The sequence below is a fragment of the Micromys minutus genome (genome assembly GCF_963924665.1).
Source record: "Micromys minutus genome assembly, chromosome: 1".
Lineage (NCBI taxonomy): Eukaryota > Metazoa > Chordata > Mammalia > Rodentia > Muridae > Micromys > Micromys minutus.
The window spans coordinates 120,695,497-120,710,991 of record NC_137969.1 but is presented as its reverse complement, the minus strand read 5'-3'; the positions used below and the strand labels follow the sequence as shown (position 1 = coordinate 120,710,991).

Here is a 15,495-nt window from a genome sequence, read left to right as displayed (position 1 = left end):
TCATAGCAACTCCATTGCTGAACTCAAAAGGGAAGAGGGGCAGGGGCACAGCGCAGTGGTAGAGTATCTGCCTGACATGCACAGGACCTGGGTTCTACCCATAGTGTGGTTTCTAAGGATGGTATCTGTCCAGTCTGACCTCTTCACCACCACCTCACTCTTCACACCCCATTTCCCCCTTTATTTTATGAATTTTGTCCTTAGAAACTAATAGCCTTCCCCCAGGGTTTGGCTCAGACATAAAAATCAGAACCCCTAGTTCACAGACCACGCCTCTGTTCTTGCAGTAATACTGTTGTTGAACAGCAAACACCATGCTTTTAAAATGACAATAGGCTTGTGCTAGGAGCAAGGATGGGTGTGAGAGGTCCCAGCCTAGTTCTTACACTTAAGGAAACTGTAAAGTTTCCTCTCGAAGTAGCTCAAGATTGGACCCCCTAGAGTATGGCATGCAGAATGAATAATCATTAATCCAGGAACCACTGGAGCTGTTTTCTACCAATACTTTATGATTTTCTTTTAAATCCTTGCCAGGAGTGATGGGGCACACCTTTAATCCCAGCTCTCGAGAAGCAGAGGCAGGTGAATTTCTTTCCGTTCAAAGCCAGTCTGGTCTATAGAGTTTCAGGCCAGTCAGGACCACACAGTGAGACCCTGTCTCAACAGCACACACCCACATAGAAAAGGTTTCTCGTTAGCATTCTGTTCCCTTATCTAGGGGTGGCAAAATCCTAAGTCTAGGTTACTATGAGAATTTTAGAGCTTGATCCAGCCTGAGGCTCTCTCTGGGGAGAACTAGAGTCTGAATAAGGGCTCCGGGCCTCCCTCATCCCTGTCTGAGACCTTAAAGTGTTGCTGCTGCTGTTGCTGAGCAGGGTACTAAGTGACTTTGTCCTTCCCTAATTTCACCTCAAAGACTGCCTCTGACACTCCAGCCAAGTGGCCCACTTTCTAGTTCCCTCCCAGTAGGCAGGGCGTCCATGATTTCTGTGGTGTTCACAAGGGAAGAACCTTCATGGGTGGCCTTACCTTCATATCTGCTTGGGGAATCACACGCCTTCTGTGGAGTGGCCACTCGGAGGAATATCTGCTGTCTCCATGAATGCCGCCTGGTCTTCACAGGGGTCCCATCTGTGTCACCCAGGTGGTTTGCTTTGGATTCAAAGTCCCTAAATGAAGAGATGGCTGAGTCACGAGTGGTGGGAAGGCATCAGTTATAGTGCAGCTGATCTTATCTTTCCATAAACAGACACTTGATAGTCACAGAGCTCTATCAAAGTCACAGTGGGTCCGTATTCTTAAAGGACACGGTAAAAAGACAACTTCACATGCCCTGTACCACTGCTGTCATAAAAGATATTTAAGAAGTATGCCCCACAGACCATAGCTTCCAATTGAGCCTTTCTGGGTGCTACTTCAAAGAGGGAACCTACCTAGCTGGGGTACTGTTACCAGAACCACAATCCATTCTAGTCATCATGTGGGATTATTTTAATTAGCCTCAGCATGCATATATTTCCATGATTGCCACCAATCTCTCTCCCTCCCTCTCTCTGACTCTCTCTCTCTCTCTCTCTCTCTCTCTCTCTCTCTCTCTCTCTCTCTCTCTCTCTCTCTCTCTCTCTCTCTCGGCACAAACCACACCCAGCATACCATGTGGATACGCTACACATCCAAACCCAGATCACACCCACACAGCACCCCATCCCCAACTCTCCTCCCACCTTGTAACCCCTCCATGCATGTACACTACAACAGACTACAACAGTAAAGCAGCTATAATTTAATTAGAGACCCATCGAGGAACTAATGATACAATCAATCACTGATGGTGTTGCCTACTTTAAAACAAGGTATAATTGTTAATAAGTAAATAGCTCATTGATTTTCTTTCCACTCACAAGAGAGTTTGAGCAGGCCCTTGCAATTCACACTCAGTATGCACCATAGTAAAGCAGTCCCGCCTGGTGGACTGGATCACTGACCCTGTGAGGACAGGCTCTGGCTACCGCCCTTCTACGGCCCCACAGAACCAGACTACTGACTCTTCTGAGGGTAACAGCGTCAGCAAACCAGCCCCATGCAAACCCGCAAAGTAGGCTGCGTGCTTTACAGAGAGCACGGATGAGGAGACAGGGCTTAGGATGGCAACACAGGGTTTGGCTAGTGCTGCAAATGGCAGAAGAGCAGTGGAAATGTCCCAACCATCAAACAACTCAACACTCAGTGCATCCAGACCACACAAATTTAAACAGAGCCCTACCTGTTCATGTTCTTAAAGTCACAGGTGTTATTTTCATCTACAGGAGCCAGAAATTTTAGAAAATTTGGCACAGAGGAGGAAGAATGGAGTTTTTTTTCCGCAGGGCATTACGGTAGGAGACACTAAGAGTTTGGTTGAAAAAAAGACTTTAGGATAAAGAAATAAAAACACACAAAGTAAACACTCTAAGCTTAAAAAGGAAAGCACTTCACTGTGATGCTAAGAAACAAACGAGGTAAGACATGTAAAATATTTTGTGACTGAAACTGACTCTTGTTTTCAGTCAATTTAAAAAAAAGACTACCCTCCACATGATACACTTATGTAAATTAATAAGAAGTGTTCTAGCATAAGACGAATGACACTGTATACAAACACAGCTGTTAGCCTGCACGCATGCATGTGTGCGCTCCCCTGAAGGTCAAGTGTGAAAGCTAAGTGTTAAAACAGTTCACCACGGAGACTCTTCACAATAGCTTAGAGAAGACTAAGAGTAAAATTAAGTCAATTCAAAGGACAGCTAAAAATAGCAAATCCAAATAATAGCAAACGGCCCCCCACAGAAGCGGTGTTGGGGCTTCGGGCAGGACAGCCCCCATGCGGCTGGGCTGACTCAGAGTGGATGCCTGGCAGACAGACAGCACTGACCTTGCCATGCGAGTGTGCTCACCTTTTTGGCACAGCATTTCCACTTTGCTCTCCACTGGAATTGTGTTTTAGGTACTTAAAAAAGTTTGGTGAGGAGGCGGAGGGGTTAAGACGAGGTGGAGGCGGAGCTGAAGGCTGCCCTTGGCAGCACTGAGATTCGCCCCCAGGAAGATGGTCCACACTAGACAGCAATCAGAGAATGTAGGATTAGAGGGAACAGGGCACACTCAAAAGGAGGACAGAAGTGGAGAACAGAGGCTTTGCTGAGTGTCTACAGGAGCCAGCAGTCGGGGACCGCTGTCATGGACAAACTGTCAGGTCCTTGATGGGTTCTCTGCTTCTAGTAATACCTTTCACTCTATCCCCGTGCTGGGAAATGATGAATAAAATCTTAGAAAATAACCCAAAATTTAGGAAGCCACATTTTTCTTCAGGATGTTTTGTCCTGGATTTCAAAGTCTTATTTCCCATAGACTGAGGAGGAAAGTTCACAAGCAAGAAAGCAAAATAAATATGCAAAAGGTGGGCGTGTCCCCACCATCCCATGGCTGGTCCATCATGTACAATGACAAAGAGAGAGGAAAAGCGGTTACTCTCAGCACTCGGTCCTTCCACCTGAGGACTGGCACAGAACTCGGGCTTTTCAGGTAGAAATGTTTCTATGAGTACTGAGAATGCCAGAGGGGGTGGGCACACAGCCACGGTGTGAAGCAGTACGCTCACAGGTACGGGGAAGCAGGGAGCTTGTCAGACTACTGCTCAGCGCACCTGTCTCACAAACAGCAGACTTGTTAACAGATCCTGGAGGATGTCCTGCCCAACTCCAAAGAACCAAGGATGATTCTCAACGCATGGCCTGGGAAACAAAGCTGATGGCTCTGTGTGGCTGAGAATTACTGGTACACGTCACACCTTCTTCCACACATGTCAAACACCAACCACTGCACTGACTCAAATGTCTGAGCCTGGTACAAGTTACATGGATACATGTGTCCCCAGCTTCTGCTGTCACCAGCCTGTGGGAAGCTGCTACTATACATGTGTATGGCCCCATTTTAAAGGATAGTGTGGGACCTGGTCACAGTCACTGGTACTTGAGATTAGTCATTAACAGACCCAGAAAAATACAGGGAATATTTTGCCACCACACTGCTTATGCTATAGCTGGAAAGGTTTAACTGTTTGAGCCAACTTTTAAATGTAGTGTGATGGCTGGTTTTATGTCAATTTGACACCAGCTAGAGGCAAAGAGCAGGAAGCCTCAGCTGAGAAAAGGTGTTCATAAGATTTGGTTGTAGACAAGTCTATAGGGTGTTTTCTTATTTAGTAACTGATGAAGGAGGGCCCAGACCATTGTGATGGTGACATCCCTGGGCTGGTGGCCCTGTGTTCTATTAGAAAGCAGGCTGAGCAAGCTATGAGGAGCAAACCAGTAAGCAGCATCCTTCTGCCTCTGCATCAGCTCCTGCTTCCAGGCTCCGACTGTCTGACTTCCTGGCTCTCTCAGGAGCCCCCAACTTGTCTTCAATAATGGCATATGATGTGGAAGTGTAAGCCAAAGTAAGTTTTCCACCCCAACTTACCTTTGGTCATGGTGTTTCATCACAGCTATAGAAACCCAGCCTAAGACAAGGGGTTAGAATCTTGAGCCTAGAATTCCCACAGTGACGCCCCAGTCTCACCTACATCAAGATAGCTAGGGCCAGTGGCCAGGCTTCTGAGTGTGATCGTGGACATTCACAGCACATCTTTCCCATCCTGCTTATATGGACATGGTGGCTCCATCCACAGCAGAACCAGGTATCTGAAGGAGGTTCCCCTCCATTCACACCCACGTGACACTCTTCCCAAGACCAGCACACAAGTTCCAAAGACAACATCTCATGCATTAAGGACTGACTGACACACATGAGGACCATCTTTGCTCCTGGCTACCTGCTTGCTAACAATGCTTGCACCTACCTACCTCTACACGCTTCCTGAGGGAGCCAAGAAGATCATGACGCTGCTTCAAGTTTTATCTTTTGAAGCCAAGAGTCAAACCTGGCTTGGGTTATTCTTTTGCCCAAAAACTATATTCAGAATATACAATAAATCTGACACTTTAAGTAAACCTTACTTGTGTTCATGTGGCGTCTCTGTGCTCACGGAGTGATACCGCATGAGTTTTCTTTGAGAGACCCCTGGAGAGCTCTGGGCAGGTTCTGGAGGTGCAGGGCACTCTACTGGGAAATGACTCAGGGTGTTGGCTCTCCTTCTGAATGCTTGCTGGGGTGACAACAGAGCCGACTCTTCTGCAATGTGGCTCTCTGAGTCACTGGATAGGTCATCTGAAGAGCCAAGGAGCTTGAAGGAGCTCTCAGAGATGGGCAAGGCCTCCTTGTTACCCATGGACAGCTCCTAACAGCAGACAGACAGCAGATTAGACATGTGACAGGAATGGGGTTAGGGATGGGGGTAGGGATGGGACTGGCAATCTAAGCATACAGAAACATTAAATTTGTAGGACTATCTGACTAGAATGTCATCTAGAGACTACCAAAGATATAAGCGTATTAAGGCTGTTAAATAATACCTCCTTCTCAGAGACAGGTTCTCGCTTCCTGCAGAGTTGGGGAAAGTATCAAAAATATAATAATGAAATTCACAGCTGCAACACTGACTGTTCAAATACCATGAACAAATTACTCACTCCAGAGAACAGGCTTCAGACAGGGTTTTTTTTTTTTTTTTTTTTTTTTTTTTTTTTTTTTTTTTTTTAAGATTTACTTATTTATGTTATGTATGAGTACATTGTTGCTCTGAGGACATCCTATCCCAGATGGTCGTGAGCCACCATGTGGTTGCTGGGAATTGAACTCAGGACCTCTGAAAGAGCAGTCAGTGTTCTTAACCACTGAGCCGTATCTCCAGCCCTTAACCAACTTCTCTACCATTATCAAATATGTTCATGGATGTTTACCCACACTTCAAGGCTCTTCCTGATCTAATGTTGAGATTTACCTTGGCAGTTTGATGCTAAAACTATACCCTATATTCTTCCTGCAGCGGAAGCATGTTTCTCACATGTGACTTGTCATAATTCAGGAAAACATTTAGCTTCTTCCTGCACTTCACTGTCCTCCTCTGTAAAAAGTACAGTGAAAATTCACCGCACCATTTCTTTAATTAAGCAAGATGAGACAACTGTAGAGCGGTTTGTATGCTAATGCTACAGAAATGAGCTAAAGTCTCATTAAGTACTCCTTCCTTACTGTATGCTCTAATGTTCACCAAGATTCTAACAAGCCAACCTTTGTGATCATGCCCATAATTTCTGCTCCCACGAAGCAGAGGCCAGAGGATCAGGAGTTCTGGGCCAGCTTAGGATACACATCAAGGTTAGCCTGAGCTAGGTACATGACCAGAGGGGGAACACACAAAAGCAAAGGATGGGAGTCTGAAGAACTTCATAATTGACACCGAGCTATCTGGAGTCCCTTCTCCCTGGCTTGCCTTCTCAGCACCACTTCCAGGCTTTCCACAAGACTTAATCCACAGCATCAGTACCCTTCCTTTCTCCAAGCTTTTTATTACCAAACTATACCGCTTACCCTCCTCACTCCTCTGAAGTCCAAGCCACCAGTATCTGTTGCTGCAGCTCTCAACACACTCCCAGTGTGGGGTTCACTTGTGCAAGTGACCTTTCTCACCTATGGACCTGGCTATCTTTTTATAATAGGTAACCAGCAGCACACTGAATCTGCACGTTTGAAATGAACTGTGAGGTACGATCAGTGTGTGTCTTGTGGAGGCTGGATGATAATGTAGCCTCTGTGCCTTAACTTAAAAAGCACATGCAGAAGACCAGCTTCCAGGTCTTACTGTACAATGCCACATACAAAACCAGCAGGAGCAGCGACATCACCTTGCTGCTTAGTGGAGTCAGCATTTAGATCCCACCCAGACAAATGAACCACAGATGCAGCTTTAAAGTCTGAGTCATGCTCATCTAAAGAAAAAAGGCTGAAACCACACACCAGTAGGTAGTAACAGCAACTTAGTGGCTTGCCGGGAGCATTTTTAAAATAAATGAGCAGAAATAACAGTGTATGCAGCTCATTAACCAGAGAGTAATTTCATTTTAACTCATTTTCATTTGTGTGGGAGGGTTACGTGTATGTGCAAACCATATCAAATGTTAAATGCCTTTCTTATTGTTGGCTAGGATTTGAAGCCGTTGAAAACTACAAGTGTAGGGCAGAGCTCTGATGGGGCTGGGGCTCCGGAGCCTCCTCATTCTTGCGTCAGAGCTCACTGACAGTGTGGAGGAGGGGCTGCCTCCTGAACACCTGAACTCCGACTTTACTTCTTGGCAGCCACAGGGTTAAACAAACAGGTCCAATCATGAGTAAATGCCTCTGGAAGAGATAGCAAGCAAGGGGACACAGCGGGTCTGTGGCAACAGCAGACTGTCAGGCAACTCATTAGACCTGAGCTCTGCGGTAGACCACGGGGTACGGCTTGGCTACTTATTTAAACAAAACAGTCGTGTTTTCTCAGTCATGGGGTCAGCTACAGGACACAGTTCCAGGGCTTTCTGCTGCAGAATTCCCTGAATTCAATCCCCCCCCCCCCAAACACACCTTTGAAGCTCTCTCAATCTTTTATTATTGCAAAATCTACTTTGGATAAGAAGCCCATGACTGTTACAGAGTAGTTCTCATCTGCCTAAAACTATGATCTTGATTCTCTGTTTATAGGAACAGCTATTTGCCTTTTTATTTAAAACTTTTCACATGGCTCGTCCTCCACTTCTAGAGAAGTCTAGAAACACTAAATGTTTTATGACCGGGGAGATGTGGGCTTTTTTGTCCTGATAGCTGTGTAGACTAGATGGGCAGGCCTGTTGGCTGGATCTTCTGGGTACCATGAAAGTGAGATGCACGTACTTTGCTGGTGTTACTTAGAGTGCTAGAAGTAGAGCTGTCCAGATCCACACTGGTGGAGTGGTCCTGCAGGCCCCTGGCTTTATTACCCTGCAGGAAAGAAAAGGTAGTTGAGACACAGCCCCAAAGTCACCATCACCTGGAAGCAGCTGGCCTTGGTAAGTAAGCCCAGAAAATGAACTCCCTGAAAAGCACAGCTCCGTGCATCCCTGCATTGACCATCACATTGCTGTCATCATTTTAAGGACCATGCCAACCCAGATGATCCACAGAGCTATGGATCAGTCATTTGCTGGGGTTGACAGACAGGAAAAAGAACAAATACACCTATCATGATCCTCCTTCCTGAGTCATGGGTGATCATAACAGGCCACCTGATGTCACTCATCAACCTGCATTCCTCTGACAACTCTCAAAGGCAAGTCCTTTCAGTCTTGATTTTATAACTGGACTGTTTTGAATTATCTTAAAGGATGTTTTGAAAAACCTCAGTAATATCATTGGATGAAGTTGTCTTTAATTGACTAAAATAAAGTTTGTGTTTCAGAAAGAATATTCCCTAACATCTGGAAGGGCTGTAAGAAAACAGTGCAAGTGCAAGAGATGTGAGTCTTTATCAAAAGATCACGTTTTGATTTGTTAGAAGTGACATAAGGCTGTTCACACTCATGGGCTAGGATGCTGTCTTAGTCAGGGTTTCTATTCCTGCACAAACATCATGACCAAGAAGCAAGTTGGGGAGGGAAGGGTTTATCCATCTTACACTTCCATATCGCTGTTCATCACCAGAGGAAGTCAGGACTGGAACCCAAGCAGGTCAGGAAGCAGGAGCTGATGCAGAGGCCATGGAAGGATGTCACTTACTAGATTGCTTCCCCTGGCTTGCTCAGCCTGCTTTCTTATAGAACCCAGGTCTACCAGCCCAGGAATGGCACCACCCACAATGGACTGGGCCCTCCCACCCCTTGATCACTAGTTGAGAAAATGCCTTACAGCTGGATCTCATGGAGGCATTTCATCAAGGGAGGCTCCTTTCTCTGTGATAACTCTAGCTTGTGTCGAGTTGACACAAAACCAGCCAGGATAGGTGCCTTCCTAAGGAACTCTCAGCTGATGCTCAGTGCACTTAGATCTTCCTAGAGAGCCCTAGATGGGCAACTTCTGTTTTTCTTTTTTCTCTCTTACAACTTTATTTTTTAAAAAAGAGAGATACATATACAGATTTTTAAAAGCATTTTGGCATAACACTATATGAATATTTTTTGTCTGTACTTAATTCTTTTAGAGGTTTGATAGCATGCATTGAAATCCCACTAGTTACCATAAGCATAAAGTACATGTAGGACAGAACGTAACATGGAAACAGTTTTCTTGGTGAGTATAGATTAAGCATAATGATCTTTGAATACCAAAAATTGCCACAAGGCTATATTCTTAGCTCTTGGGTTATTAATGGTTTAAGATCCAGGCGTACCACACTCTGAGAGGGTGCTATACATTTATTTTTTTCCTAAGAAGGACTGAGGCTTTCATTTTATGGCCTTTGTTTTTCTTGAGCATCAAATGGCCTGTGAGTTGTTTCTGGGGTGTTCAGAGCTTTCTGGGGTTAGTATTCAATCATTAGTGACTGCAAATTATGTCTGTTCTTCTGTGATTGGGTTACCTCACTCAGGATGATATTCTCTAGATGCATCCATTTCCTTAAGAATTTCATAAAGTCATTGTTTCTGATAGCTGAGTAGTACTCCACTGTGTAAATATACCACAATTTTTGTATCCATTCATCTACTGAAGGACATCTGGGTTCTTTCCAGCTTCGGGCTATTATAAATAGGGCTGCTATGAACATTGTGGTACATGTGTCTTTGTTGTATGTTGGAGCATCTCTGGGGTATATGCCCAGAAGTAGAATAACTGGGTCTTCAGGTAGGACTATGACCAATTTTCTAAGGAACCGCCAGACTGATTTCCAGAGTGATTGTACCAGTTTATAACTCCACCAACAGTGGAGGAGTGTTCCTCTTTCTCCACATCCTCACCAGCATCTATTGTCATCTGAGTTTTTGATCTTAGCCATTCTGACTGGTGTGAGGTGGAATCTCAGGGTTGTTTTGATTTGCATTTCTCTGATGACTAGGGATTTCAAGCACTTCCTTAGATGCTTCTCAGCCATTCGATAGTCCTCAATTGAGAATGTTTTGTTTAGCTCTGTACCCCATTTTTTAATAGGATTGTTTGATTCTCTGGCATCTAAGTTCTTGAGTTCTTTGTATACCTTGGATATTAGACCTCTATCAGATGTGTGGTTGGTAAAGATCTTTTCCCAATCTGTTGGCTGCTGTTTTGTTTTCTTGACAGTGTCCTTAGCTTTACAGAAACTTTGCAATCTCATTAAGTCCCATTTCTTGATCTTTGAACTTTTTGGCTTTGAAAGCGAGTATCTCATAAGCATCTTATCATCTGTAAGTCATGTGGCCTCTGTGACAAGTATTCAATTCTGTACAAATGTAGCCTTAGATAAAAGTAACTGAATGAATGGTACTGTGTAAATGAAATAAGTTTTATTAATGGAGAGAGAGAGAGAGAGAGAGAGAGAGAGAGAGAGAGAGAGAGAGAGAAGTAGGATTTGGCCAATGGGCCAAATATGTCATGAATCTCCTAGGGAGTTCCAAATACCCAACAAAAGGAGTTGACAGGATAGTTTTTGAAGTTGTCCCTATGGACAGCCAAGAAGATGGGACCTACATCTTGGCATACATAATCCATGTTCTTTATAGGAATTGAATAAATAATAACACTCTTGGGAACCCCATGAAATAAACAAGAAAGAGTGCAAGTTTCCAGCACTTGGGAGCCTTAGGCACTAGGATTGGGAGTGTGAAGTTCACTACATCGCATGACACTACTTCAATAAACAAATGCTGAAAGTAAATAACATCTAGACAATTACTGCTCTAAGTCTGATGAAACATATAACAGTGTTGAATCTTAGACTCTGCTTAAAAATGATTCAACTTAAGTGAGAAGAAAGGGCACCACTTACCCGGGACAGGATGCTCTCCAAGGACTCTGTTAAGGACCTCTTTGCTCTGTTCTTGAGTGAATCTAACCTGAACCGGCTAGCACTGGGTGGCAGTTCGCTCCCAATATTCTCTGCTGCCACCTGCAGTGTCTAGAAAAGAAAAACAATGAAAAGTTAATCAACTAAAGTTTCTACCCTTTGGTGCACAAGAAGGAACAACCTGTGGGGCTCCTCTTCTTGGAAGCCTGGGGTGTCATGTGCTCCTCAGCAGCATGCCTCCAAGTCTAGTGCACAGTCTGTTATCCCCAAGGAAATGAGAAAATGGGCTCAAATCTAATCAGCTTGCTCCCTCAGGCTTCTGAATCAGAAATCTGCTATGTCCTAACTGTGGCCTTATGAAAATTTCCATTTTCTCTGAGCCTGGAATTCTTCTCAATAAACTGAGAGTAGCATTATCTGATCAGATGACTGTGCTATGAGACCATACAGGTGGGATATGGCAGGCACCGAACACAGGATCTGTGACAAAACCTACTTTGCCAACCTTTTAAAATAAAGCAATAACCTACCCTATAGGGGCATTTCAGATACTAAGTTAAAAATTAAATTTATCAACTGAATCCATCCTTTCTATATCTTTTTATGAGCTTTTTTTCCTCTCCCTCTTCTGTTCTTTCCCCTTTAAAACTTTGCTTCTTTTACTCAGCTTAATGACTAACATTAAGCCAGTGGACTCTGAGATTCACTAAATATGTAATGCTACCTGTTAGTGAAGAGGTATGTTTCCAAAAAGTTACACCCCAAATCTGACTGAGTACTACACTGCTTACACAGACATTCACCTGGCCACTTTTGCAGCTAGTTGGTGGTTTTGTCAGGAAAAGACAAGCAAACAAAATCTCAATCACTCTAAACACCAGCATACCCTTTGCAGTGATCAAGTACGTGTAGAGACTAAGACAAATGACCTCTGCCAGACTCAAGTCTGGCCAAGTCAGCACTGCCAGGTGTTGAGGAGAGGAGCAGGGCGTGCTGGAACTCACTGCCAGGTGAGCTCCCCTGGCTTGTCACAGCTGTGTGGCACCTCTGAGTTCCCCCACCTGAGGACTGAACTGTCTTCCCAGGTGTGCCATGGCTGTAAACAAGTGAACACTCATCCCAACACTGAGCACAGTGTCATCACGGCTGCTGCCTGTGTTCTGGCTCTGCCCTTAGTGAGAATCACTACACTTCACTGGAACCTCCTGACCACCAGTAGTGCCCACTGTGTCAACCACTCTCCTGAGTTTTGTTTGATTCATCTATTCATAAAACAGATGCTGCCTCACATGTGAATAAACACGTAAGGAATAGATGTCACTGGTCATGGGAATGGGAATTAGTGTGGCCACTATCAAAGTCAGCATGAAGTCTTCAAAACTCTAGAAAGAGAAAAACCACATGACCCAGGTGGGTCACTCTTGGCTATGCACTCATAAGATTCTAAGCCAGCATACACAGAGACACCTTCATATCCATTTTTACTACAGTACTAGTCAAATTAGCAAGAACAGAATCAGCTTAGATGCCTAGCAAGAGATGAATGGATAAAGCAATGTGGTACACACATACAACAGGGTTTTATTCAGCCATATAAACAAAGTTATGCCATTTCAAGGAAATGGATGGAACTAGAGATAATCATGTTAACTGAAATAAGCCAGACTTAGAAAGGCAAATGTTACGTTTTTTCCCCCATATATAAAATCTTGACTTCAATCAATCAATCAATCAATCTCTCCCCCTCCCCCCACACTGCCATACTGCACAAATCTTCCTATAATTCTTTCTTCTTCCAATATTGTTTTAAATATTTATCCATGTTCACAAATTCTCCTGGTTCATTCACTTCATTCAGAGTACAGTCTGATTGCATTGTATAATAAACCTATTCCTGGTTCTACTATTAAGTATTTACTCCATTTTCCGGCTAGAAGAAAAGAGGCTGCAGTAAACTGTCTTGTGCACAGCTCCTGAAGCACTTGTATTTTACAAGGGAAATAATGGGGACACCATTGCTGGTTCACAGGGACTCAGCATCTACAGTTGCGGCAGGTATCCTCAAGTTTCTCTTCCTGAGATGATTCCAATTCACAGCCTTTGCAACAGCACACAAGAGAATATCTTTCCAGGGCACTGTCAGATTTCTTACACTTCTGCCAAATGATGAATACAGAATGTTCTTTGAATATGGCCTAATTCCTACTACTAGAACACAGTTAAGACATTTTTTTTCAACTATTCAAATACTCTATGTCTTCTGTGAAATAAAGTAATCTCGATTAAAAGGACAAAGGCAACAAAGATTAACTTCTCCCACGTGCTTGGCTCCGAAATATCTTTCACCATCTTTAAACACAACTAACACTCCCTCCAGATGTGCAACAATGAAAATAAAACCTATGGAGAAGAGGCTTTTGCCTATCACAGCATCTCTAGACTCTGTGAATACAGAAGGCAGCCCCATAAAAAGCTGCAGGGGTCAGAAAGGGCTCACCTGCTTTGGCTCCCCAGTGTGGCTGTGTTCCTTTTGCTTCTCTTCATATAAACACCTCAGAAAAGAAATAATTAATTCATTCTCTCGCTGCTCGTTTCTTGGTCTCAATTTCTTTTGGGAAAAAAAAACATCAGAAACAGAAACATTACATTTTTTTAATTGTTGACAAAACTGATAAGGTGTCAGTGCTAACAGCTTCCACACTAACGAATGCTTTTCCTCGATGACCTCACTAGGTGGCACTAGTGACCCTAAGAGTGGAGGTAATTTTTTAAAAGAACAGAGGGCAGGGCCACTGGGACAGATTTAGGAGTCGTCTTTGATGTTCTTTTAACCAAGATAAAAATTTTAACATCAAATAGTGGCAGTCAAAATAGTTACTAAATAAACAGCTTTTAAAAATCAATAAAACAAAATCGACATAAATACCCAGAGTCATAATGATTACACATTTATAAGCTCTTAAGGTTAGGGACCTAGAAAAGAACATGGCAATTGGATCTAGGGTCACACTGTCACATGGTAAATGTGCTGATTATGTGGCACATTGTGGCATCTCTGTGAGGCAGACACTTCCATGAAAACCTGTATGCCAAGCTCTCAGTCCCACACCCTCCTCTCCTCCTCTTTGTCTCTCTCCCTCCCTTTCTGCCTTCTCTCCGCTCCTTTAGCATTCTCTCTTTAAATTTACAGGACTTTTAATTTGCTAGCAGTGGCAAGGCACACTGCTTTACAAATGAGGACAAGCAGATCTTAGTTACTGATTCATCCCGTCTAGCTTCCCCTCAACTGAAAGGATAGTGACACACAAAATCACGTGGTCTCTGTCCTCCAGCTCCCAAATCTTTGCATTTGAATTATCAGCCACAGGGTAATTTTAGAAGTCATCTAACTCAATACATTACTTTCTGTGAATGGAAATAAATTGCTCAAACCACCCGAGAGAGACACTAAGTTCCTGGCCATCTGCTTGCTCCTGCTGCCAGCTGCACTGCCCGGTGCTTCTCTAACTCCAGGCCATAGCCTGCCCTTTAACAGGTCAAGGGTGACAAGCAGATCAACTACACAAGCCTCAGAGTCTGCGTCAGTGCCATTATTGGCAAATTTCTTCCCTGCTAATAAGGAACAGTGGTGTAATTCTTAGAGCCACAAGCATTAAAGATAAAGGGAACCTTAATCCAGACTTCTGATAACCCAGACTTCCTTCTAAAAAGGTCATTTGAAATGGCAAGTTTTAAAGGTTGATAAGATGTCTCAGCAGATAAAGGCACTTGCTGCCAACCCCCTGGCCTGAGTCTGACCACTGGAACTATGCAATGGAACTGTGAGAGCTCAAACACACACATGCCAAAGAGAGATACAGAGGAAGGGACAAACTTTAAACTGACAGAAAATGAAGTCACAAGTAGGCATGGTGGACATTGCAGGTGCTTCCCACTGGCCACAGGGGCCAGGAGACCTCTAGGCAACTCATTAATCACCCCCAGGCAATGACTGCAGTGCAGCAAAATGCATTATCTGGGTGTCGCACAAATTCAAGAAGTAAATACTTCCACTGTGAAGTACGGAGATGTTACCCTCCCACTACATTCAAGAAGATCAGGGATGTGTCACTACCCTGACATCTCTCATGTGCCTCTCCATTCTCTACAGCAGTCAAACCACTGTTCCTCTCAATTTTTACTCATATTCATTAATCAAAGTGACAATCACGAAAATGACTATGAATCAAGTTGGGTAGCAAAGCCTGGCAGTCAATAATTGATTAATGTTAGCTCACAATCAGAGGTGCCAGGAACTGGGATGACGGTGACCAGGGACAGTGTCACCGGGTAAAGGTGCATTCGGCAGCAGAGAAGAGACCCCATGCTCAACCTCGGTGCTAACTGCAATGGTGCACACACCATCCACTGTGTGCTTTTCTATAAACACGTTATGTCAATTTAAACTATCAAAACCAGCCAAACTGCTTGCTAAAAGTACTGAAAGTTAATTTCTCAATCTTGTTTTCCAAGGGTCTTCTAAATTACCATAAAAGCAACAGAAAAAAATCCCTGACACCAACAGTAAGTATCCAAATACTGCAAAAGCTTAAGCT

The 15,495-nt window shown here is 43.9% G+C and overlaps 1 protein-coding gene across 1 annotated transcript in view; it reads right to left on the bottom strand.

Moving 5' to 3' along the window:
* The window catches only part of TBC1D1 (TBC1 domain family member 1), a 180,099-nt gene that overhangs the window by 59,981 nt on the left and 104,623 nt on the right, over positions 1–15,495 (bottom strand). The window contains 8 exon segments of the mRNA XM_080932552.1: positions 1,030–1,169; positions 2,264–2,358; positions 2,361–2,385; positions 2,934–3,092; positions 5,031–5,311; positions 7,843–7,929; positions 10,883–11,011; positions 13,398–13,508. Of these exon segments, the coding sequence (XP_080788678.1) occupies positions 1,030–1,169; positions 2,264–2,358; positions 2,361–2,385; positions 2,934–3,092; positions 5,031–5,311; positions 7,843–7,929; positions 10,883–11,011; positions 13,398–13,508 (1,027 nt within the window).